The sequence below is a fragment of the Musca domestica genome, unplaced genomic scaffold (genome assembly GCF_030504385.1).
Source record: "Musca domestica strain aabys unplaced genomic scaffold, Musca_domestica.polishedcontigs.V.1.1 117, whole genome shotgun sequence".
NCBI lineage: Eukaryota > Metazoa > Arthropoda > Insecta > Diptera > Muscidae > Musca > Musca domestica.
In genome coordinates, this window is record NW_026712147.1 from 376,554 (window position 1) to 403,827 (window position 27,274).

General features: G+C 32.3%; 1 protein-coding gene across 2 annotated transcripts in view; it reads right to left on the reverse strand.

Moving 5' to 3' along the window:
- Nucleotides 1-645: 645 nt before the first annotated feature.
- Nucleotides 646-27,274, reverse strand: part of LOC101896131 (ETS-like protein pointed) — a 303,468-nt gene continuing 276,839 nt past the window's right edge. For both annotated transcript variants that reach the window (XM_059132240.1, XM_059132241.1), the window contains 3 exons: nucleotides 2,846-3,732; nucleotides 2,609-2,766; nucleotides 646-2,127 (listed from right to left, as the gene is read on the reverse strand). In XM_059132240.1, coding sequence (XP_058988223.1) covers nucleotides 2,064-2,127; nucleotides 2,609-2,766; nucleotides 2,846-3,732 — 1,109 coding nt within the window. In that variant the 3' untranslated portion in view covers nucleotides 646-2,063. The remainder of the gene's footprint in view (nucleotides 2,128-2,608; nucleotides 2,767-2,845; nucleotides 3,733-27,274) is intronic.

Sequence of the window (27,274 nt, forward strand, 5' to 3'; positions counted from 1 at the left end):
CATTATTTGCCGAATGGAATATTGCGATATGTTCAGCTTACTAGCCATTTTTCGGCCACTGCGTTCGAACCATTTCTGCTGATGTTGCTGTTTTCTTCTGTCCACTTACTTGACGTCGGGCTACGCTACCAGTATCACGGTAACAAGCGATGGTACGAGACACAAAAGATTTATTCACATTTAAATGATGGAGTGCTCTAACGATATCCACTTGTGGTTTTCCAGAAAAATATAAAGAAATCACACTATCACGTTTGAATTCCATCACGAATAACATTTTTTCTGGAAAATTCTCATGAAAATGCTTTTGTACGCTTGTAAACAATATAATGAGCTGTCACTGGAATAATTTTAACAGCTGTCGGACTAGTGGCTTAGAAATGACAGCAGTCTGAAGTTGGTTGCAGTTTTTTCATGTCACTCTGGACATTTGAGTAAAATTTTATCAACCTACTTCATTTCGTTCGGAAGGTAGAGTGATTTCCACAGAACGGTCACCGCTAAATCGAAATAGAATTTTATATATATGTTCTTTGTGGGGTCTGAAATGTATATATTGAGGTGTTACACACGGAATGACATACTTAACATACCCTCCATACTATGGTGGAGGTTATAAAAAATTTAAATAAAAATTCGAAGTCATTATTATTTTTAAATTGTATTTTATTTTTAACAAATATGTTTTTTTGTATTTATTTAATTTATGCAAATGTTTTTGAGCATTTTTTACGTTTGTTGGTTTTGTATTTCTGACTTATAATTACAAAAAAAAATTTAATTAAAATTTGATTTTAAATATAATTTATTATATAAGTATATGTAGAGTTTTTGTTTTCATATTAATAATTGTAATTTTTTTACACCTACTTACAATTAAAGTTCTAAGATTTTTATTTTGTGTATCATCTAATAAACTACTTTAAACAATTATGATAATCTTTTCATGGTTTTATTTTATTTTTTTTTTCTTTCCACGCTGGTTTCTTTTACAAAGTTGGGGATTTTTTTATGTTTTCATTTAAAATTGTAATTAATTTTATGTTTTGTTAAAACTCTCGAGTCTCACGGAAGCACTCATGCACTGAGAAATGATTTGTGTATATATTTTAAGGGTTGAATTAAAAATAATAATAATTAAAGACAAAGAAAACTTGAAGTCTAAGACACTTAAAGAATGGGGAAAGGGAAGTTGTTTTAAGATTAAAAATATTTTTTTAAAGAAAATTATATACAAAATATATATTTTTAATTTTGTTTAATATCACTTAACTTTGGATACTCAATTACTTGTGTAAGCGGTCTGTTTGTTTTGTAAATTATGTTTTTTTTTTGTTGTATGGCATATTAAATTTTATTCAGGCAATTTTTTAATTTTTTTTTTTTGTAAATTGCACAATTAAATTAATTTATTGAGCCTTGTTTTTTTGTTATCAAATTTGGGTTTTGTATACATTTTATAAAAACTTAATAAATTAACGAGAACATTGCTGGTTAAAAAATAACTAAAATTACATTTTTCAAACCTATCTTCGGGGAATTTAATTAATTTCAAATTAATTTTTTTTTCGTCTTAGCACTTTAAGAAAATATTTTGTTTTTAATTTCCTACGAATCCACTATTTATTGGTTTTCTTGTATTTTTAAATAAAATAAAAAATATATATTTTTTGTTTGTGTAAAAAAACAATTTTCCTTAAAATACATCACGTTTTCAATGATATTTCTTATTAATAATAAAAAAAACTATTTAATATATATTAAAAAAAAACATTTTTGTTTTGTTTTTAAAAACAATTACAAAAAACTATTTTTTTTGCGAGAAATTAAACAAAATTGTTGCTTTTTTATTGTGCGTCTATGATGGGGGTAGAAATATAACTTGTGCATTTAAAAATTTACATTGAATTCTTAATTACAAACAATTTGTGTTGTTGTAGTTTTTAAGCACATTTGGAAGAATCCACCATTTTGTTTTTGTATCATTTGTTTTGTAAGGGACCACAACCCCTTTTCTCTCTCTTTCTGCGTAAACACAAGAACGGCTGAGATTTATTGGTAATCTAATCATCATCCTTCTTTTCGGTTTTGAGGTCATATTTAGCACACAATTCTTCAGGTGAGCAACTAGAAAAGGAAAGAGAAAAATAATAGAAAATTAGTAAAGACATTCTACATATTTTGTTTTTTTTTTTTCAAAATATTTGTAAAAATAAAATAATCTAGAGTATTTTAAAATTCTGGGTAGCAGCTAGTCCATTGTGAATGTTTCGATAGTTGTGACAAAAACCCCGTTGCATCTACAATGAATTAAATCGTAGCATACTTTTAGGCTTGAACAAAAACGACCATTCACATGGTGCCACAAAACGCAACATTTTCATTACGATTACAAATTAAGAAATTTCAATTTTAGTGAATTATTACACCCACAAAACACGATATTTTACGCGGAAAACTGAGTTGTTTGGGAATGATTTTTATAACTTGGGTAAGAGAAAAGTGTAGAATAAACGTCCCAGGAAATCAATTACCAAATTACAAAATAAAATTGCGCATACAAATTTGCTATTGTAAAGAAAATAATTTAAACAAAATTAAAGCTTACCCAATTAAACCTTGTAGATCACATACAAAACGATAAACATAACGTTTACCAGCTGTCTTATGAATGATATTTTTATCATAATAATAACGTAGGCCTCGGCTTAGCTTTTCATAATTCATTTTTGGTTTGTTTTTGCGTATACCCCAGCGGCGGGCAACCTATAATACAACAAAAAGAAGAAAAATAAACCATTAGTATCCTTAAACATCATTCTTCCAGATTTGCTTTCAAACTTACCTCATCTGGATCGGTCAGCTTGAATTCCCAACCATCACCCGTCCAAGATATAAATCCCTGACACGTTTTGTCCATTAACAATTCCAATAAAAATTGCCACAACTGAATGGGTCCAGAGCCCTGGAAACATGGCACTCCACCCTGAGTTGAATAACCACCCAGCAAGGCCTTATCCAAACACATCGATGACAAATATGCAGCTGGATGTTGAGCACCATGATGACTGGCCCACTGATCTGCCTGGGCGGCCATACTGGGGAATTGTGGTGTATCATAGGGTGAAAATTCCGGCGAATAGGCATCATGAAATCTTGAGCGACCATAGGCATTGTATTTTTGCTCCACATTGAGGCTATAGAAATCGGCTGGATTACTGTCCAAATAATTGCTGGCCGCCTGGGCTTGATGATCTTGTGAAGACATAGTACTGTGATAATCACTGTCATCGTAACCAGCAGCGGCTGCGGCAGCCACAGCATTGGCATTGGCTAAATGGGCTGGCGTTAGGCCAAATTGGGCTGTGAGATCTGTGGGATCATTGGGATTGGCGGAATTCGAGCCAGCGAGATTACCATAGGCGCTTTGGGTACCGGGCTCCTCTTTCATTTGATGTTGTGTGTAAAAAGCTGCAGCGGCAGCAGCTGAATTACGCATCGACATTTGCATGTAATTGAGATTTGCACCATTGTTGTTGTTATTGTTGTTGTTGCTATTAACACTATTGGGCGAAAGGCTGCTGGGTTGTGAAACTGAAACAGCCGATGTGGCATTTTGTTGGTTTGCATGAGCGGGTGGCAGCATTGAGTTTTGATTGTTAGCAGCATTTTGTTGTTGCTGCTGCTGTGGTGGCGGGCTGTTGTTGCGATCGTGTGTTGATGATCCGTAACCTAAAATGAAGGGAAATTTTAGGATATTGGATTAGAAATTTGTTATAATTTCAATTAGTATATATCTAATAAAATAAAATAATATTAATATAAAAATTAAAATGTATTTTAATGACCTACTATGGTTAGTGGTGATTTAATTTTACCTAGAAAATTAATTTTTAAACTTAATTTCAATCATTCCGCAAGAATATACTGCACTTTGTATTTTTAGGTATTTTAATTTTTTTCCAATGATTTTAAAATATGTTTTTATTTTTTTCTACATTATTAGAAATATACAAGGACATACACAATTGCTCTGTTCAAGAACTGTCAGAATGTAATTTTTTTTACTACGATAAGAGATTTTTCCTCTGTAATATCGAAAAAGATTGTAAAACTAGTAGATTCTTGCAGGTACTGGAGCTGAGCAAATATTGAGAACATTTCCTGAACCTTGTCTAATTTTGAACATAATTTTTCAATACAAAACAAAATATTTTTTTTTCATTAATTGTTTATAATGTTTGCAGTAGAATATAATTCTTTAAAAAATCAGTTTTTTTTATTTATACCAAACCATTTTATACATAATAATAATAATAATAATATAATTTATAATACTTCAATATAGAAACATATTTAACTTATAAAAATATATATTTATAGATATATTTATGTTTCTTTTTTATTAATTTGTATTATGTTTGTTTCTATATGATTTATTATTCATTATAATTTTGTATTATTATTTTTTCATTGAAATTTTATATTTTTCATTCCGAAGCTTATAATGTCTGTTAATTTTTTTTTATTTTTTTATCCAATTTCAATGATTTCAAAATATTTCAAATGAAGCGAATTATTTAAAAATATCGGATCTCAAGATACTCATTTTATTTTATTTTGAAGTAATTTTTTTAATTAACATTTTCTATTTTAAAGTTTTTATTTGTTTTGTACTTTTTTTTATTTTTTCCATATTTTTTTTTAATTTAAAATTTTTAATTTTTCGATTGTATTTTGATAATTTACCATTTTTTAATATTTTTTTCTTTACATTAAACCAACTTGAAATAATGAATATTTTTAATGCGCCGTAATTTGTTGCCGCAAAAATTGGCAATATGTTATTTTGCCAAATTCTTCTTGCCTTAATTCATTTTCTCGCACAATAATCTTAAGATTTTCCCACCCATTTTTCACACATCTTTTGAAACAACAACAATCAAACGGAGGCGGGTCAATAACATACAAGATTTCAAACACATCAAAGCCAAATAACCCCTTTAATAAGTGAAACGTTTACATGGTTGTGTTGGTTGAATAGAGCTTCGCATCCTCATCATCATTATTATCATCATAATCTTCATCATGCGCATAAAGCGTTGATGATTTGATGGCATTCGAAAACCAATCAAAATCCAATGAATTACCAACACCAGCAAACTAACCCCACCATAAGATATACTCATGCTCATACACAAGAGTATTGTTGGATTTTTGTTGTTTTCATTTACAAATCATTATTGTAAGAGCCATAGATAATGGAGAGTAGCAGAATTACTCAACTCCAAATGAGAGTGAGAGAGAACCATAATAAAATTGCTCACCATAACACCAAATGGGGAAGAGATAAAGGTTGGGGGAGCCTTTCAGGTATTAGATGGGGCACCAATACCAACATTTGTCTACTGAGCATGAGTATGAGAGAGAAAGAGAGATGTGTGTGAAATCATGAGTTGTGGGGTGGGGGGAAAGCAACAACAAACCTGTTGCTTTTTGCAAATTTGAAACTTTTTTCGGCAAAGTTTCTTTGTCGTTTTTCTAAGAAGAAAAAAAAACTTGCTCCAGTCTTATGATTTAAAACTGCGCAGAACTATTTTTGGGAGATTTTTTTCGTTGTTTCGTGGCGATTTCTCCGGTATTACTCCTCCCATTTTATTTTCTTAGAGATACTTACAATGGATGCTCTTGAGATTTAGCGGCACCGAACGATGCCATACAATGTTTGATTGGTATTTGTCGGATTTGGTAGATATTTACCACCCAATCATTTACCTCCCTGTCGGCTTTTTCACCCCCTGAAAATCCATTGTGAGATATATTTTGTAAGGTAATTTTGAATGAAAATGTATTGCTAATTCATTTTGTTTGGCAACTTGTTGAGTGCAATGCATTTATTACAGGGGTTGGGTTCGGGGTCGCTTGGTGAGTGTGGTGCTGTTGGTGGGGTTATGTGGCCTGCAGTTATTTACCCAGGGTGTGCGTGCACACTTTTGTGTGTTAAATGTCAATAGAAAATGTTCCTTGATATTATTTGCCTTGTTTGAGGTTATTTATCAATGTGGTGGCTGTGGAGAGGGTTACAAGAAAGGATTTTTCCAATTACAATTTAATTAAAAAGTATTTAACACCCTTTTTAATTTTCAAGAGAACTGAACGGTAAAAAAGACTTTGAGCAAACAAAGATAGGTAGATTAATAATGTGATTTAAGGACTATTAAGGTTAGATTTGGGAGAAAGGCATTCTTAGTGAAATAAACTTTTAATAATTTTGTTGCGTTTTTAGGATTGGTCAAGAATTTAAAAATTTTCATTTAAAATGAAAATTGTCCCATATGTAGCCTACATAGGCTGTCTTTTGCATGGGCCGTAGAAAATACAACTATTCGCTTTCAAAGTAAAAAAATTCTTCGAATTCTTCAAGCATAATAAAAATAATAAATATAATGGAGTGAAATTTTTGTTTTAATTTTTTGTTTTGAATTTGATCTAATTTTTTTTAATTTGTAATGACCAATTCTAGGCGCATGGAATATCCTTGCTCATATTTTCGGTCGAAGTGGCTGCAGTTGGATATTTTGAGATTTTAATGTGGAGAACATACCTCCGCAGAAATTACCCAAGATTAAGGTTCAGAAATGTCTTCCAAATAATAATATGCCCAATTATTGGGGTTTGAAGGCTTAACGCATATTGTATTTACAATTTGGCATTTTGAACTAAGGATTTTGTTTTCAAAATTTCATAAAGTTTGTTTTTCAAAAATACAAAATGTTTTATAAAAGAACAAACATTTTTCTTTCTAAAATTGTAGGATTATGAAATAGACAAATTTAAATTTTTTGATGCAAGTTTGCGACACCAGCCATCTCCAGAACAGTTAAAAACCCGTAACCTCAAAACAAGTCCTCACTACAAATCTAAAAAAATTTACACAATGTTCTTATTGAAATCAGTATGCCTTTCATTTTATTTAAATCTAAGTCTTTTTATTTTATTATTTTAATGGTGGTGATGATGAAGTGATAATTATTTATGACTAACTGCTTGGTTTGTTGGTGTGAAGTTCAGACAATGTACCTTGTATTTAAATTTAATATCGTGTGAATGTAATTAAAAATAAGTTCTGCTCTATGAGAAACAAGTCGAGCAAACTAAAAGAGCACAAAGACCCACCTCCCACCACAACAACCTCTTGTATTTGTTCTTTTCCCAGCTAAGCCAAGTGGCTTTTCATTTTGGCCAAAATGTGTGACTTGTAGTTGGTTAATTATGTACCACCAGGCAGGTGGTTTTCTTCTCGATTTAAAAGTGGGTTGATGCTGAGGTGGGAAGAGGAGGAGTTGTGTTAATTTTCTGCTGTTGCTCAAATATCTGCTTTGAGTTTTGTGTACAATTTACCATGTAAATATTGCTACTCAAAAAAGATCATTTTTAATTACAATTTATAAAAAACTGGGATTGACGTTTTTGTAGATATCATAGATATGTTTTAATTGGAATTCTTTTAAATGAGATTCTAAAGGAAAACAAGGAAATATTGTACATCCTGCCAAAATAAATCCTTTTTTTCCTTAGAATATCCTTTAGAAGAACTTTAATTAAATATTTTCTAGAAGATAATAAATATTTTAAGAAGAGCTCTTTTTTTGGAAAACTTGGTAACACAAAGCTAATTTTTACATTGTTGCTTTGCAAAATCAAATATATCAAACATATTATGTGTATTTTTTGGAACACACAAAATTTTCCCATTACGAAAACTATTTAGCTTCAAAATGTTTCAAACATGTCCTATTTTTTAATACTATTTTTAGATTTCCCAATATATTTGTGGTTAATCTCAATATTTATAATAACAGCAATGTGTTGGGTGGCGACGGACAAAACAACATATTCAAAATATGTCCTTTTGTTGTAATAAAGAAAACAAAACAAAAATAACGTGAAAAATATTTAAACAAATCATTGACAACATGTTGCATTATCCCAATCATTCAAAAGGGAACATAGTTTTAAACCCTTGTCAGAGCAAAAAAATAAACATAAGACCGACAATAATGTAAACAAATGTTCAACCACATAAAAGAAATGTACGGTTATGCACAGAAACACCCCTGCATTCCGAAAAAAAGAAAAAAACCGGGACAAAAGTCATGACCATACCACCATCAGACATATGGTGTCATTTGGGAAACATAACAAGAAAATGAGACAAGTGCAGGAATTTTCGTTTAATTTTCATTTTTTTTTTTAACAAATTACAAAATAACCTTTGACTGTAAACATTCAAATTAACCCTAATACAGCGGGATACAGTGGAGACTCAGTGTATGGTGCTCTGAGATGGGAGTCGGACAGTTTTTTTTAATAAAGGACGACCTTTATAGGCATTTTCTTTTTTTTTTTTATTAAGTATTTATAATTTATAAACATTAATATTAACCATGAAGCTACTGCAAACAGTGGGGACTGGGTTTATACTTTGGATTGAAAGTTAGAAATTTTTTCTAATAATATGCGTTCGTTATAAAAATTAACTGTTTTGCATTTCTATAGAAATTTTAAAAATAAAATCTTGATCTTGATTTCCCTCAAAGGATATTTTTTAATGTTTAATGAAATGCCTGTGGATTTTTGGCAATATACTTAACAACTTTCCCAAAAATCAAAAAGTTTGTTTTATATCTAAAAAAATTTGTTCTTTTTTGGGTGAATTTTAATTTTCTCTGGAATGTGTTATTTTTTTTTTTTTGTTATAAAATAAAAAAAATTTTGTTTTAAATTATAAAAGTTTTTTTTTTCATATTGAGAAAACAATATTTTTTATGAACATTCCTTTTTTTAATTTTTATGAAAATTGCTGGATTTTTAAAATGTATAAAAAAAGTGATTTTCACTTAATTATTTTTTTCAAGATTCAATGAAATATCAACGATTTGTTTTTATTTTTATAAAAAAATTTAAAAAAAACTTTGAAAGAAGATTTTTGGCTTCATTTTTTTTAATCTAAATAAAAAATTTATCATGGTATGATAATAAAATTCCTATGATTCTCAATATTTCTTATAAAAATGTCTAGATTTTTAAAGTTACATATATATAGTGCCAAAAATATTTATTTCCCTTACAGATATTTGGTATTTACCAAATTTTTCATTTCTTCGTGATAAAATTTCGATAATATTTTTATAAAAAAATTCCTGTAAAGGATAATTTTTCTTTTCAAGTTTTCAAAATCTTTATCAAAAATTCAATCTTGGTACGATAAAAAATCAACATTCATACAAAATTCAATGATCTAACGTATTATAAAAAAACGTCCCTTTGGGTGTTTTTTTTTTTTTTTTTCAAAACTTGCCCATTCCAAAAAATTTTGTTTTAGAAAAATATAAGAAAAAATTAATTCCAAAAAATTTACCTTGACTAAAAAAATTCGCATCAATGTCGGTATACAGCTGGCCCGTTGAGGCACTGTAATCGCCGACATAGGGCAGGGTGTCATTGAAATAACTAATACCCAATGAGGCTGCTGTGGCCGCACTGCCAATACCCGTCAAAAACGGACCAGCCGTTGATGAACAGGACGACGCTGAGGATGCGGCGGCGGATGATGTTGTTAACGAGGCGGATGATGAATTGACCAATGTTGCGGAGGTTGAGGCAGAGGATGAGGGAACAGACGGCACTGAAGCCGATGATGTTGTTGTGGAGGTGATTGAATGTGATGCGCTGGAGGAGGAGGATGAGGATGATGAGGAGCAGGCAATGGCAACGGCAGAATTATTTTGTGGTGTACAAGCGGCAGAGGCATTCGAGGATATGGAGGGTGAATGTGAGGCAGAAGACATTGATGAAGCTGTACTATTACCTCCTGTACTGCCGCCGGATAAACGATGCTGGGCTGGTGGGTGATGTTGTTGGCTGTGCAAGTGATGGTGATGCTGTTGTTGTTGCGAGTGATGGTGTTGTTGCTGCTGGTGGTGGTGGTGTTGTTGCTGCTGCTGATAGTGTTGTGGCTGTGATGTTGGCGGGCTGTTGTACATTTGATGATGGTAGGGTGATAAATTGGGATTTGGTTGTTGTTGCTGCTGCAGGTGGTGGTGGTGATGATGCTGTTGCTGCTGATGTTGTTGCTGTTGCTGCAACGACTGATTATGTTGCACTGTTGTGGCTGTATACTGTGGCGAATGTTGTTGTCCCAATGCCACAGCCGCAGCCGTTTGAGCATGATGTTGCTGTTGCAAATGATATTGCTCATAACTGTTATACGATTGCAAGACCATGTTTGCCGCCGTTATTTTATCACTTAGCTCTGAAGTGTTGTTGTTGTTCAAATAATTAAAATTCTGCAGTGATTGACAGTTGTTGTTGAGATTATATTCCGTCTTGATGTGCGTTGGACTTTGACGATTAACAGCCTTCAGGGGAGAGGTGTTGGCGGCGGTCAACAACGCAATATCCTTGTTATTGGCTAAAACTGGAGTTGTTGGTGTTGTTATAATGGTAGAACCAACTAAAAACGCAGAGGGCGGCATTGCTTCGAATTTAGGGAGAAATAATTTGAAAATTTACAAAAAGAAACAATTTCTCATTGGCGGCTGGCAGCAAAGAAATATGGTTACAGAAAAACTTCATTGACAGCACAACAGTATTCAAAACACTAAAAATGAGATTTTCAGTTTGAAATTGTTTTCACTTTATCAAAATTTTGCTTCTTTCTGTGCAGTTCAAAATTATGGGGGCGTTTTTGTTGTTAATTACGCTCGTTGTTGGTCAGCCACACAGATTTATGTTAAGTGGAGTATTTTTAATTAAAACTTGCTTATGTCAATGTGGGCCACTTGACATTTATGTTGGTTGGTTGTCACTAAAGATTTTGCTGAACATATGCTGGTACTACTTGCAGTGTTTTGAGTTTTTATTTTTTGGGTTCTTTTCTTTTAATTTTAAATTGATTTTGATTCCCCTTTGTTTAGTGTCATATTGGGGGGTTTCAATATTTTTTGCACGTTTTGAAAGCAATTTTTTCTTTGTTGTCTTGAATGTGTTTAACAACCACAACTATGGGGAATATTGTAATTTTTTTGTTTAGTAAACAATTTTTAAAAATTTACATATAAATTAAAATTTCAGCACAATTTATTTGTTGTGTTTTTAAGAAGCTATCGATCACTTGTTTTTCACTTAATTTCCGTTTAATTTATTTTTGTTAAATATTTTGTTTTTCTTTGATAGTTTTATCATCAAAATCTCATTAATAATCCATTAAGAAATTGTTTGCTGGGTTATTGCTATTATTATGTTTTGTGCGAAGTTTTGTTTTATTATTACAGTAAGTTTTTGTTTGATTTCAAGTGTAAAATGCGAGAGTCACGCGTATATCCGTCCGTACCTCTTGCACCTTTGACATCCGTTAATGAACTGAACTCACAACTAACCAATGTTTGAAGTTGTTTTTCTTTGGTTTTTTTCTGTTCAATTCATTTCATTCTTGTGTGATGCCGCTGCCGCTAACGTTGCTGCCAATGCTCACTCTTGTATTGGTTTCGGTTTCTTTCATTCAGCACTCACTCACACATACGCACACACACACAACGATCATTTTATTTTTATTGTTGTTGCCTTCGAATGAACACCGACGACGACGACAAACGAACGAACGAACAAGAACGACCACAACAAAACCTCTTGAAATTTCATTCATATTTGTGCAAGACCGGTATGTGTTGGTGTGTATCTGTGAGAGACTTGTTCCCACACACCAATACTACATTGTAGTGTTCCATAGATAAATTCCCTTACCAAAGAGGGAGAGAGAGAGTTTAATACGAGTTGTCCCCTAACGAAAATGAGTAGAGTTGGGTTGTGAATAAATGAGTAAATATTGCCAGAGTGAAAGAGCCATGGCTCGCTCCCCATCTCATACCAACCAACTACCAGCGAGAATATCAATGTGAGTTTATCATCTTGTACAACTCTGGTCATGGGTGTGAGTAGTGTGTCGTTATTTCACATCATTTGATTTGCGTTTGGTATAAGACAATCGCGGGTCGGCTTGCACATCTGGTTAATACTTTTTATATATATACCTACCAACATACCTATATACACCTATATTATATACTTGATTAAACAGAGATATTCGAAAGAAATTGCACTGGAAAAAAGTTAACATCTCATAAGTTTTTGTTCTTAAGAGGGATGAGGGTTGATAATAATCTTTTATACACAAATTTTAAGTTTTTTTTTTTTAAGAAGGTAGGAGTTTAAGAGGTCCATAGAAGATATACCACTTTTTGAGAGGTCTTTAGCACATGAAAGTTCTTGAAGAGGCCCCATATACCAATGAATTTTAAGTATTTGACTTAATATGAAAAAAAATCGAAACAAATATTAAATTCTATCGAAAATGGGAGAGGGAATTATTATCATTGTGATTTTGAAACACATTTTTTTACAAAGTATTACCATGGTAGATGCATTTCAAGTTAGCTATTTATTTGCCATACACTTTATTCTCATATCTTTTGCTAAAATATTGCCTTTTTAGATAGATTTAAAGAAGTATTAAACACAGTAGACCCGATATATTTGTGATTGTATATGTTTATATTTTTTCTTTCCCAATTTTAATGTTTTAAATTTTATTTTCTTCTACCCACCATTATTTAATTTCATTTGCAATTTTTTGGTTTTATTTTGTTTGTTCTCTAGCTTAGTTGTTACGTTTCATAATTAATAATAAAGCCATTTTAAAATTTAAATAATAAATTTTGGAATGTTTATATTACAATCTATATAAATCATATTCTTAATTAGAAATAAAATTCAGACAAGCGTAAAGTTATTAAACAAAGAGAACAAAAAACTAAATCAAACACAAAGTCAATAAATTCTTAATGAATTATATTATATATAGATGGAAAAGACTCAAATTAGGCAGACGAACGAAGTGATCGTTATCAATTGCCAAAATATGCTTAATTTCTAAATATATATATAGCATTTCTATAGATATATGTTTATAGAAATCGATAAGCTTTTGACTAATGAAATATCACATTTTTAGAAGACATATGCTTTTATTAGTTGCATCCTAAGGAAGTGCGCCGATGCTTTTGTTTATCCTCTTACCATATTGTTCAATGCTTCAATAACTCAAGCTGTTTTTCCTGAGGTTTGGAAAACATCGTATATCATTCCACTCTTTAAAAACGGAAATAAATCTGATGTGGCCAATTACCGAGGAATAGCAAAATTAACCGTGATTCCAAAGCTTTTCGAAAAACTGATTACTGAAAACCTTATCCATTGCATTAGTTCTATTGTTTCACCCTATCAGCACGGATTTCAGAGGAAGTGTTCCACAACAACAAACCTCATTCAGTTCACTACAGTTATAAATCGAGGATTTCTTCTAGGAAAGCAAACTGATGTAATTTACACAGATTTCAGCAAGGCATTCGATAAAGTTAATCATAAATTATTACGATTAAAACTTAAAAACATTGGATTTACAAATAGAAGTTCCGAATGGACTTTTTCATATCTACAAAATAGAACACAAAAAATATGTTTTAAAAATGCCATTTTGAAGAGTATTATGGTTTCTTCTGGAGTCCCACAAGGAAGTCATCTAGGACCAATCCTATTTTCTTTATTTATAAATGATCTACCCTCATCTATAAAATTTTCAAATATTTTGATGTATGTCGACGATGTGAAAATATTTCTTAGCATTTCGGGGATATGTAAGAATCAGTTGCTTCAAAATGATTTGAATTCGTTTGTTAACTGGTGCAATATTAATCTTATGGAAATTAATTATTCGAAAAGCAAACTTATGAGATTCACAAGAAAAAAATTATTGGATACTTGTTACACCCTCGGTGACTATTCTCTGGAAAAAGTTGATACATTCGTTGATCTTGGAGTTGTATTGGATTGTAAACTTAACTTTAAATCTCATATTTCTGTTTCTATAAACAAAGCAAAATCAGTTCTTGGTTTTGTGAAACGTTGGAGTAAAAAGTTTAAGGATCCTTATGTTTCAAAAAATGTATACATGTCAATTGTTCGCCCAATTTTGGAATACTCTTCGGTCATATGGGATCCAATTTATAAAACACACAGCGACCGCATCGAGTCTGTTCAAAAACAATTCCTACTTTTCTGTCTACGAAGTTTGAACTTTTCATATGATAATCTTCCACCATACACTGATAGACTCTCACTGATCAAGCTGCCAACTCTGGAAAGCCGTAGAAAAATGCTAAATGTCTCATTTCTTTATAATGTGATTATGGGTGATATTTCTGCTGGTTTTCTTGTTAACAACATAAATTTCAATGTTCCTCAACGTACTACCCGCCACTATGCACCACTAGCAATTCAATTCTCCAGGATGAGCTATGCAAATGCTGATCCTTAAACAAGAATTTCAAAAGATTTTAACGCGTTTTATAATTTAACGATTTTACAATGGATATTAATTCTATAAAAAGTAAAATAATATTGTTTTTAAATTCTTAATTTTAATTATACAATTATTAGTTATGTACATATAGAGTCTGTAAGGAATTATCCATAGACTAATAGATTAAATAAATAAAAAATAAAAAAAATAAAAAAAAAAATACAAAATGTGGATAATTATTATTTACATTTTATATAGAAACAATTTTCACATAGATAAAATAGCTTTTGGAAACTATATTAATCTTGAGTCTTGACATAGGCGAATGTAAAGGCTGAGTTTTTTGAAAATCGTACTTAAAGCGTACAAAAAATAGTAAAATGTACTAAAAATTGTTTAATTTGTAATGGAATAACCTAGAATTCTGAAAAAGGATTTTTGGAAACGGTTACGAAAGTTCCAATATAGTACTAAACTTCTAATATGGTACCATTTGGCATTATGTGAACGGATAAAGTTAAATACATGAAATTTGGTATGATAATCAATATTGGAAAGCAGGGCTTATATATGAAAAGGTGGTTTTGGAAATGTGTACTAAGTTTGCGAACAGTACCAAATGGTACTAAATTTGGAGCAGTTTGGTTTAGGGTGAACGGATGGAGCTAGAATTTTAAAATTTAATATTGGGGTCCCTCTTAGTGGTAGGATTGTGATAAAGAGATGGTTTTGAAAATGTGTACTACAAGTAACGAAATATGCTAAATATAACTATATTTGGTACAATTTGGTATTGGTGAACAGACAGTGCTTGAAATCGGAAATTTGAAGTGGGTTTGGAAATGTGCACTACATTTATTAGAAAAATACTAAGCGGTTTTAGGATTGGAATTCCGAAATTTGTTCGAGGAGTACTAAATTTAACAAAACTTGGTATTGGGTGAAGGAATAGAACTGAAATTTTATATTGCAATAATTGTTGGTGTCTATAATTATTAATGTGTGCTATACTAAGTTTGTGTGACTGTTGGTGTCTAGAACTTGTTACTTATTTCTTTCTCGGAAAAGTTCAAAATGAATGATTTTTGTTTCCGGATAAAGAAAAACTTAAATAATATATAAAACCTTGATCTGATCTGAAATACCTTGATTGAGTCTGAAAATTTAATACGATGTACGATGTAAAGAGACTTCGAATTTTAAGGTCACTGTGTTCTGAAGTTAAAATACTATTTATTAGTCTTCTATAGATCATGATTTCCATTTAATTTACAGTTACAAAGCCTTCTATAAATAAAAGTCGAATACAGATAGAATTATTTTTGATGGGCTTCTAAAGGTATTCCAACAAATAGAGTATCTTAAACAACAATATAATTACTCCAATTCTTCTATAGATAGAATACCTGCCACATATATTATATATAATTATATATTTTACGATATATTCCATATACAGACTTGCATATCTATAAATAAAATATCATATTTTACAGAACTTCGACAGACATTAAAACTGTTATTCCATTTTTAGAGTCTTTCTATATCTTAAGTATCTTCCAGAATTGTTTCTATATATTTTTCTATTGCAAAGGACTCCGAAGAGCGAATGTTACAATTAGTAATCCCTTTTGGTGCCTATTTTAATTAGAAGAGTTCTAAGAAATCTTCTGTACATATAAAAGGCTATTGTGAGATAATTCGTCACATAATAGACTTTTTACGGATCATCATAATACGAGCCAAAAATCATAAAAATGTTCATCATGGGTCTGCTAAATTAAAGACTTATGGATTTTCTATAAATAGAACCCTTTACAAAAATATGGCCTCATACAAGTATATTACAGATTGGCAATTAAAAGTTTGAAGGACTACTTAGAGGTCTTTTACCGATCTTCTCCAGTTGGAATACACTTTAACCGATCATCTATAGGCAGCAGTTCCACAGGTCTTCTAAATACAGGTCATCTAAAGATAAGTTACAGGTCTTCGATAAAAAGGAAAAAAAAAAAAATAAAACCAATTTATAGCCAAGAGCTAACCCATGCTTGTTATATGGACCACCAGGTTTTTTATAACTAGAAGACTTACAAAAATTCTATATACTCTGCTATATTTCCTTTTAAGAAGATACAATTTTTATATTTATATATTTTTATTAATAAATTTCCTTTTAAGAAAGAAATTTTTTGTCATCCATTCATAATTTTATTCTTATTATACGTAAATTAGCCAAACGCTTTATAGACGTTAATTTCTACAGAATATATTTCATACATATATTTTCCATATATGTAAGTGTGGAGCCTCCACAATTATGGCAATTACCAAAATCAAAATTCCATACGCATTGTAATGTAAAATAAATTAAAACTTTTATTTGCAAACAACTTTGTGATATATGTTTCAAATGAAAATGGTCAAAAAAGCTTTTAATGTATCCATCCAATCTAAGTGATGTTTGATTGTCAAAAATATCCAGTTTTTCGGGATGCCATTAATTATAATTATGCAAAAAGTAATGAAAAAAACCAATGTTTTTTAATACACTCGCCATATAAAATGTTGGTAAATATCTTTCGACAAACGCCATTTTCAAATAATAATAAAAAATAACAAAATTAAAAACAAAACGTCAATGATGAAAGACAAGCCCTCTCTCTGCCAAGCCAATAAACAAAATCTATTGAGCGACACACTCACACATATCTAACAACCAACATACACATCAACTATGATCATACAGTTAATATAAGTTTTTTGAAAAAAAAAAAAAATCATTAAAAAACTTTTAATATCCATAAAAAATAACAACAACAACACATTACAATCGTCCAACCCATATAAGTAAGTTTTCTTCAAGAGAGTGTGTAAATGAACTGCACGCCTCATTCGATGGAGCAGAAGCAGTGAAACAACAAAACGATCATCGATCGTTGCTGCTTGATTTAAATGTATGAAAGACAACGGCAGTGACGATGACGACAACATCATACAATGCCACCACAAGCGTAATGTTGAATGTCTGTCTAACTTGGTGGCTACTCGTTCCGGCAGCCATCCATATGGACATATGAATGTTAGAGCAAGCAATAAGCATTTTAACCGATCGACCTCTTATTCCAGTGTGATTTGGTCATTTTCGGAGTGTTGGTTGTATTCATTTTTTCGTTATTTTCTTTAACTCAATTGTATGGGTGTGAGCATTTCTTAGTGGCCACAACGAAAAGACATGAAAAACTTTTAAGAGATCGTTTTGTTGTTGTTTTTTTTCTTACAAATACCATTAACCAATCCAAAGCGGCCATAATATATAATAAAAACAACAACATCATCATTATCGATTAAGTATACAACATATGAATATGCCATATGAGTATGTGCGCACATGTATACATACATACGTTCGAGCAAATGAACAAACATATTCACATTCATATGTACATTGAATATTTGAAATACAAAATTATCTGTATAAAACGTGCTTGATATTCCAAAAAAAAAAAAAAAAAAAAAAAATCATGACGAACGAGCACCACATGAATTCATTCGGCAGCGTTGAACTAAAAAAACCCTACATCCCAAATTAAACTTGGGGATTGTAAGGGTCGAATAACCTATACTTCTTCATTACCAGTAGGTTGAAAAACAATTACATTATACAAAGCAATAGAACTCATTACTAATTAATGAGAAATGTCGGTACAGAGACAGAATTTCCACAGGAAGGTTGTGAGATCGGGACTTTTCATTGACCAACGAAGATAAAAAAAAAAAAAATAAAATACTCTGATTTTCTGATGAGAAAAGCCAAAAGAGGATTCTAAAAATATAATACATTCTTCTTATATCCTCCACCATAGTATGTAGCGTATATTTAGTTTGACATTCCTCGATATAACAATTTTGGACCCCATAAAGAATAAATATTCTTCAAAAGCATAAATGCTATGTCCGTCCGTCTGTGGACATTATTCAAGCTTTCGAATAAAATCAAGAATGTTGATACACTTTTTTCAGTTGTATTTTAGGTCCGTAGAGTTTTTGGCATTGGAAATATAGGTCCACATTTTGCTATAGTTCTTGTTATTTCGGCGTTTACAATAGGTACAATTTTTTAATTTATCTATACAGTCTACTATGAAGGAAATCGCGTTTTCAGGTATCTTATAGGTAGTTAGACTTTTAAGAAGTCTTCTATGGAAAAAAATCCTACCACAGAACTTCCATGGACGTTTCCAGGTATCATAGTTAACCGCTTAGATAAAAGATCTATTACAGATTATCATATATATTCGTGGACTTCATATCGAGATTTTTTCCATCCCAAGAGTCCCGTAAAAGTTTATTCATCCATTGGTGATCTGAAATAGGTCTTTTATATCTTTGTAAAATGTTATATAGTAGTCCTGTTTAAGGAATATGTATTTTATTCATAAAGACTTGTAAATGGTCTTTTATTCATAGATTACCTGAAGAGGGCCTTCGGTCCATAGAAGCTCTATAAAGGTCCCCTGTTCATATTTCCAGGACTTAATTAGAGAAAATTTTATAGGACTTCTATGGATAAACTTTTGAAAACTTCTTTAAGACACCTACGGACAGACTTTTTGCAGGTTTTCTATAAAAGGGGAGATATTTACGGGTCTTCTATTAAATAAATTTTAATTAAATAATTTTGAACTTTAAAGATAGACAACACTTGGGACCTATCAACAGCCTTCTATGCTAAAAAAAATTATACATTATAAGAAGTTCTTTGCACAAGATTTTCCACAATTGAAATTTATGTGCAAAGTTTTTTTCCTTGCACAAAGAAAACATTTCACAGGCCTTCTGTTGAGAGAAGTACACCCAGTGGCTTTCAAAAATTCCTGCTAGAAGGCATTCCATTAATAAAATACATATTTCTTGGTAAAAAGAAGATCTCTAAGCTTATTTTATTTTAACAAGGACACGTCATAGCAAGTATGAACCTACCAATCTACCACCAGATACCTATAAATAAGTTCAGAATGAGCTGTCATTTTATTTTTAGAATATAGTCGAATTTATGTAATTTTTCACAATACTTATTCCTTTCGATTTGGTACTTCTTTTGGCTTATGGAGCAATAAATTGAAATTTTCTAATTTGTAGTTTGGCAGACCATACCTAACCTCTCCATCAAACAAAGAGAATAACAAAAGAAAACCCGAGAGAAACACAGATTCAACGTTATGAATACAAACAAGTAAAAAAGCAGTAAGTTCGGCCGGGCCGAATTTTGAATACCCTCCACCATTTGGAACGAATTAGGAAATTTTCAAAAAAAAAAAAAAAATAATAAAATCCATTAAAAATTCTGTTAAAATTTTAAAAATAACGAATATCGGATGATGCCGATATATAAGGTATATACGATATTGTGGACCTATATAGACAATTCATTTTCAGGGGGTACACACAAAGATCTCCTTATGTAGAATTTTAGACAATTCCATTGAAAAATGTGGCTAAAATCATCAAAGTACCGAATATCGGGTGGTACCGTTATATGGGGGCTATACGATATCGTGGACCTATAGAGAAGGAACTCCTTGTGTGGATTTTCAGACCATTCCATTGGAAAATGTGGCTAAAATCATCAAAATATTGAATATCGTACCGTTATATGGGGGCTATACGACATCGTAGACCGATATAGCTCATCTTTGAACTTGACCTGTCTCCTGACAAAAGAGAGATCTGTGCAAAATTTTAGCTTCCAATCTTAATTCGATTTGACTGTAGCGTGATTACAACAGACGGACGGACGGGCAGGGCTAAATCATCTTAGAATTTTACGCTGATCAAGAATATATACTTTGTTGGGTCCAAATTGATTATTTCGATGAGCTACAAACGGAATGACGAACTTAATATACCCTCCATACTATGTATGGTGGAGGGTATACGAAATGAACACAAATTCAATTGCAACAAATTCAACGACTATTTTTTAAATTTATTCATTGTCCCATGGTGGCAGATTGGTAAATACTTACTAAATAAGCGGTTAGGTGGAATTTTAGTAAGTAGTTTCGGGTGTCAACATTTATTGGTAAGGAGATTTTTTGCAGGGTCAGATTATTATTCGATTTGTATGTGCATAGCTCAATTCTTCGAAATGTCTTATTTTATTTTGTTATCTGGCGCTGAGATTTGAACCAACAACCTTAGGTTTAATTTTGTAGTTCGGGCGTGTTCAATGTGTGTCGCCGTTACTCACTTACTATTATAAAGGTAAGATATTTTGGAATGTATATTTTAAAAGAATAACTCATTACAGCTTACTGGTAATGCAAAGGGTATGCATTATTTTTGGTCTATTGGTAATACAGATGGTATAAAGTTATCATTACTAGCAGTGCTAAAAGTAACACATGTACTTACAAATTTTATGCTGGGATGTAGTGTACATGATATACCCACAGATTTGAATTAAAATTTTTGTAATTTATGGTTGTTGTTTTTTCAATTTGGAGGCATGGTTTAAGTGCCGAATTTGCCAAAACTGGCAGCAATGGCGATATGACAATGCGTTGTTGCAGCCACAGATGCTGAATTTTGTGTTTTTGTCTTTTTTTTATTGGTCAATAATGGCCAGACAACCCACACACACATGAATTTGGAGGCTGATTACAAAGATGTGGGTTTGGATTTGGATTCAACATGGCTGTGTTCAAATTAATATGATTAAAAAAAATTAAGATAAGATAATAAAATTAAAATCTTATAAAGTAGGAGGTGTTTTATTATGCTTAAATTTTTTCCAAATATTAAAATGGCTTCTTTAAAGAATCGTTTCGACATAATTAATTAGTAAATAAAATATAGTTTAAATTAATTTCAAATCAAAATGTCTGTTTGAGAACTTTGCGGTTTCCATATCACTCAATATAGAATTTTAACATATTCAAGATATATGGCGTTTTTTTATGAATGAGCTTTGCTCAAATGCTGGCAGCAGACACGTTTTCGAATATCATTTCAATGTCTCTTTGGCATTTTCCCCCATTTTGGATTTGTACGATTTTGATTACGTTTGATTTTGTTATTTTTTTTTTTGTATTAATGATTATAATGATGTGTATATTTGTATAACTTTATTTGGAAGTTTGGTGCCATTTTTTAGTATTGCTTTATTTAAATACTGTTTTTTTTGTCGTCTTCTACTTCAAATAATAAGAACATTTAAATACAGTTATGGTTAAAAAATAAACTGTTTGAATAAAAAGAAAAGTCACATGGTTTTACACGTGGACATACCGGAGCCCAGATTCTCTCATTCCATATCGAAAGAAGTCCGATCGATTACAATTTTTTTTATTTAATTGAAATTTCGGTAGAAATTAATAAATATAGAATGTATGAGTGGAACACCAGTTGTTTTATCAATCTAAAATGAGCATGCAGTAATAAATTTCAATCGAAATTTGTTCCACATCGAATGCGATAATTTGTCCCCAATACCGTATTTTAAACACAATTTTCGTTTTGTATAGAAATTTTCGCTAAGAGCTAAGCCTTATAAAAATATTGCGATTTGGGCAGCTAAGACTAAATCATCCTCCGTCCGCCCTAATGGAATTTATTTCTTTTATGTGGTAAAGGACCATGAAACGGTCACATAAGAGTACTACTGGTTACACTGTTGTTATGGAACTATCGGAAAAGGCTGGAACTGACATTTTGCATCCAGGTTTATTTCACGTGCCATGGTGAGATAAGGTTGGACCACTGGGAGTTTGTGCTTAAAGTTACAGAAAGTACTAAAAGGTACAAAATGATACAACATTGCTGTTGATAGATTGATTGAAATTTTGTCTTTGTAATTTAAGGATGACCAGGTGTGCGATAAGGGCACGAAAAGTGATAAATGGTACAAAATTGAATAATATTTAAACACTCAGTCATATGACTACAGAGGCTATATATCATTTAATACAACCAAAACGTGCGTTATAAAAATCGCGATTTAAGAGCCTATTTTGCATGGACCAAATCCGTTTCAGGACATTTGGAATCGATCTAGAGGGAGGGGGCGTCGTTCTATCGATCAGACTGGTACGCACGATAGCTGCGGAAAGGAGTATCTGCTTTGATCCAAATTTGCTACATAGTAATATTATTGTCAAACTTAGATCGAGTTCGGAGATGGGCACTATCGCTCCACTCCTTCTGGTACCTCCCCCACAAAAGGTAAACATTTCCACAGAAAATCATTTGCCTATAGAATAAGAAAGGAACCTCCAATTTCGTGCGAACTTTTCAAATCCCAGTATTTGTATCAATGTTATGCCAGGGGTAAAAATGGACAATATCGGACCACCGCATTATGTACCTCCCCAGAAATGTTCAACATTTTGAATAATTACTACTCTTATAATATGCAAATTAAAATCGAATTCTCTTCAAACTTCACACATCCCAATATATCTACTAGCACAAGATCTGGTGTGAAGATGGTAGATGCTGGTCCTTTCCTTCTGGTACCTCCCCCACAAAGAAGGACTTTGAATAACCATGAAGCCCATAAAACACGAAATGAATTTCCGATTATTTTCAATTTGGCAAATCCCAGCATTTCTATCAACTCGAGATCAGGTGTGAAGATAGAATATGTCGGACCAGCCCTGCAATCAACTTCAGACTGCTGTAATCATCCTGTCATGTCCAGTGACAGGCTATTATATTGTGTACAGCCGTACAAAAGCAATAAGGTGAGAATTTTCCTGAAAAAAAGTTATTCGTGATGAAATTAAATCGTGATAGTGTGATTTCTTTATATTTGGCAGGAACGCCACAAGTGGCTATCGTTAGAGCTCTCCAGCATTTAAATGTGAATAAATCTTTTGGGTCTCGTACCATCGCTCGTTACCGTGATACTGGTAGCGTAGCCCGACGTCAAGAAAGTGGACGGAAGAAAACGGCAACATCAGCGGAAATAGTTCGAAAAGTAAAGATCGAAAAAAGATCGAAACACGCGTCGCAGTGGCCGAAAAATGGCTCGTGATCTTAACATAACGCAATATTCCATTCGGCAATTATTGAAAAATGAGCTCAGGGTAAAGCCATTGGAATTCCAAAATGTGCAAGAATTTACAACGAAACAGAAAGAAAAAAAACGACTCAAAATAGCCAAAGAGTTGCTTCGCTTGACCGAAAGTGGTTAACTGCCGAATTTGGTTTTCTCCGATGAGAAAACATTCGTTGTCCAGCAGTTTTGTAAGCACACAAAATGATCGTGTTTACTTGCCAAAGAGGTCAGCTGAAAGTGTGCACCTCCGGTTAGCCACCAGAACTCAAGCGCCGGCCATGGTGATGGTGTGGGCCGCCATAACAGCTGATGGTCGCTCTCCGCTCGAATTAATCCCCCGTGCCATCAGAATAAATGTCGAATATTATCGCCAAAATATTCTGGAGGGTGTATTAAGGACTTGGACACGCAAACATTTTGGGCGCAGACCTTGGACATTCCAACTCAAGGACTCAGCACAATCGTACTCAGCACGCGCCAACCAAGAATGGTTACAAAATGAGGTTCCTCGCTTCATTTCCAGCGCACAATGGCCACCAAATTTTTCGGATACCAATCTGTTAGACTATTGTGTCTAGAGTATTTTGGAATGCAAGGCACTAAAAAATACCAAAGTGTCGATCACCTCAAGCAAGCGTTTCGCCGGGAATGGGCCAAAATACCGCAGAGCAACATTCGGGCAGCGTGTGATGGTTTCATTGGCCGTTTGAAGGCCATAATTCGTGCCAAAGGCGACCAATTCGAACAAATCTAAACTTATTCTAAAATTTGATGCTATTTAGGACATGTTTTGCTTTCATTCAATAAAATTAAAAAAAAAAAAAATAAAATAAAAAAATCGCGTTTGACTTTGTTGCAGTTTTCTTTTAACTAGTGTAATGTTAATGGGAATATTAGATATAAATATTTAATATCAACCCTAATATTCAAATTGTATATATTTGAAGATATAAAAAAAATCCAAATAATCATGAAACCCAAAAACTACATCACACTATCATATAATGCTTGCTGCCCTCTTCGCCGTTTCATAGAAACGTTGTTAATTGAAATTGCTCTCATAATTAAAATTCCTATTGCTACTAAATAACACTTCCTTTTTTGGTAGAAAAATAATCATAAATTTCCCAAGAAAAAATTTAAATAATAACAATTTTAATAATTTTCCTAGTTAAGCTTTGGAATGCATAATTTGTTCACTTTTAGGAAAATAATAAAAAAACGGTTAATTTGTTTGCCCATGTATGGCCTAAATCTGCAATGAAAGACATTTCCTCCTTTGACGGTTTTTTCTTCCATTTTTTTCTGTGAAGAGGTTTGTCTAATGAATGGACAAGCGGCGACCATGTTTTCCCAGCCTATTTTATTGATCACCTGTCGTGATCTGATCAGCAGAAGGTAACAAGTAATTGCCACCCATATCCCCCCACATCATACAACTTCCCCCACCAATCACCCCCCTTCCCAGTCGTTAACAATCGAGCAGGTGTGGTGTTGATGTCTACTCTCCTTCCGCTTTTAAATGAAATACTTTTAATAATTCTCAACAGGTTCTTTGGTCTTCTTGTGTTTTGCCTGCAATAATCGTAGTATAAAACAAAAACAACAAATCCGGATAACTGTTAATATTTGTGATTACACTTTTTACTTCTTCTTATTCGTCTTATATGAATATTTCCCCCAACAAATGCAACAACATTAACAACAACAAACAAACACATGCAGGCTGCATGGGGCTAGATGTGCTGTTTAGCTTAACAGGTGAGCTACAGGGTAATTTCCGATTTGGTTAGATTATTGTCCGCCGGTGTTATTACCAAACAAACAAACAATCAAACAACAAAAAACAAACACAGCCACGACAATATCAAATGCAATCAGTATTCATGTTTAATGTTATAATAATTATTATTAAAGTTTTTTTCTTTATTGTTTGGGGAGTTCTTCGATTGGTGCATTTCGAATCGAAGAAACGAAACAAAAACTTGTTGAGATTGCACGTTTTTTATGATTTCCTTCCGTTTTTGGTCATATGTCCGGACGGACAAACGGATAAAGTTTACGTGTAACTGTAGCTTTTCCTCTTCAACCTGGTCGTCGGCATTGCATGTGCCATCCCATAGGCGGCTATAACAAATTAACCTGAACCCAAACAATTAATAAATAATATTTCTTTGACGAAGTAACAGGTTCTAGGTTGTGTGTTCTTTATTCTTCATACTTTTTTGTTTGTGGTTTTTTTGGGGACGACAGGTATCACCGTTTTTTCTTCTGTACTGGTTTCACAAGTATTGATCTTCCTTTTTTGTTTATAGAAAGACAACAACAACAAAAACATACTATAAACAACTAGTAACAATAATTTATATGCATTGTGCGTAACTGGCCGGCCAACCAATACTGGGGAGTCGAGCGGCAAACAAGTGAGATAAGATGCAGCACAGTTTCAATTGTTATTATGACAAGTGGGGAAGAGGGGTAGGGGGGACAAGATGCACCAACATATATACCACTTTACACATGCGCGACTAAGTAAGCTTGGTTTAGTTGACTAGTAGTGGTTCGTTGTTTTTTGTTTCTAGCCACATGTTTACTGGGTACACATTTTTAACATCCGATTTACATTAACACATACGATCTCCAGTCAGTCAGGCAGTAAGTCAGAAGAAAACCATAAACGTGCAGAGGAATATTTCGAAATTCAATGCTTTTGAGAACAGTATACGTTTTCAATATAAGTTTTCAACACAAAGTGTAGGTTCGGAAACCAAATTCAAGAAACGAAAAAGTAATTTAAGGATTTAGGTCAACATTTTAGAAAATATGTGGATAATAACACTTTGTGACAAAATGCAATTCTTCGAAAATTACGTGTAAAATCCGATATATTATGTAAGCAGAGCTTAAAAAAGAAGACAAGTATATCGGCATATTGAAAGTTTACATCGCAAAGTAATCCAAAATAAACCCCCCTCTTTCACACTTTTGGAAATTTTAGGATACAGATTCCTCGGAATCTGTGTATTTTAGGGCTATAGTATTGAAGATAAGAACGCGATTACTATTTTGGGGTCTTTTTGGTAAAAAAAAACTCTTATTAAATGGGATCATAGCAAGTCTAAATTTTCAGGATTCCAGCTCTATCCCTTCATCCAATACCAAATTTAGTACTATTTTGAACTTTTCGTTCAATTATAGTACAAATTTCCAAAACCAACTCCATATCTCATTTCTAGATACCAACAATAACAAATTTCAGGACTTCAAGTCTGTTATTTCCCCATTGCCGAATTTAGTACCATTTAGTACGGGTTTCAAGAAACAGTTCCATTTCTCAACTACATACACCAACAGTGACATCCATATCCAATTTTGAGGTTTCCACCTCTATCCCCCTTCATCCAATACCAAATTTAGTACTTTTCGTACAATTTCAAACCAGCGCAAACTCTCAAACACATATACCACCAGCAATCTAAATATCAAATTTCAGAATTATATCTCTATCGCTTAACCCAATGACAAATATAGAACCATTCAGTACTTTTCGTACAATTAGAGTACACATTTCCAAAACCACCTCCGTATCTCAATTCCAGATACCAAAAGAGTATTAATATCAGATTTAGGGATTCCAGTACAATTTAGAACTTTCCGTACAAATATGGGATGCATTTTCCACCCACCACCAAATCTAAAACATAGACAGTTCTCTTAACATCAAATTTCAGAATTTTATCCCTTTACCCAATACCAAATTTAGTACTATTAAGTACTTTTCTTAAAAAAAA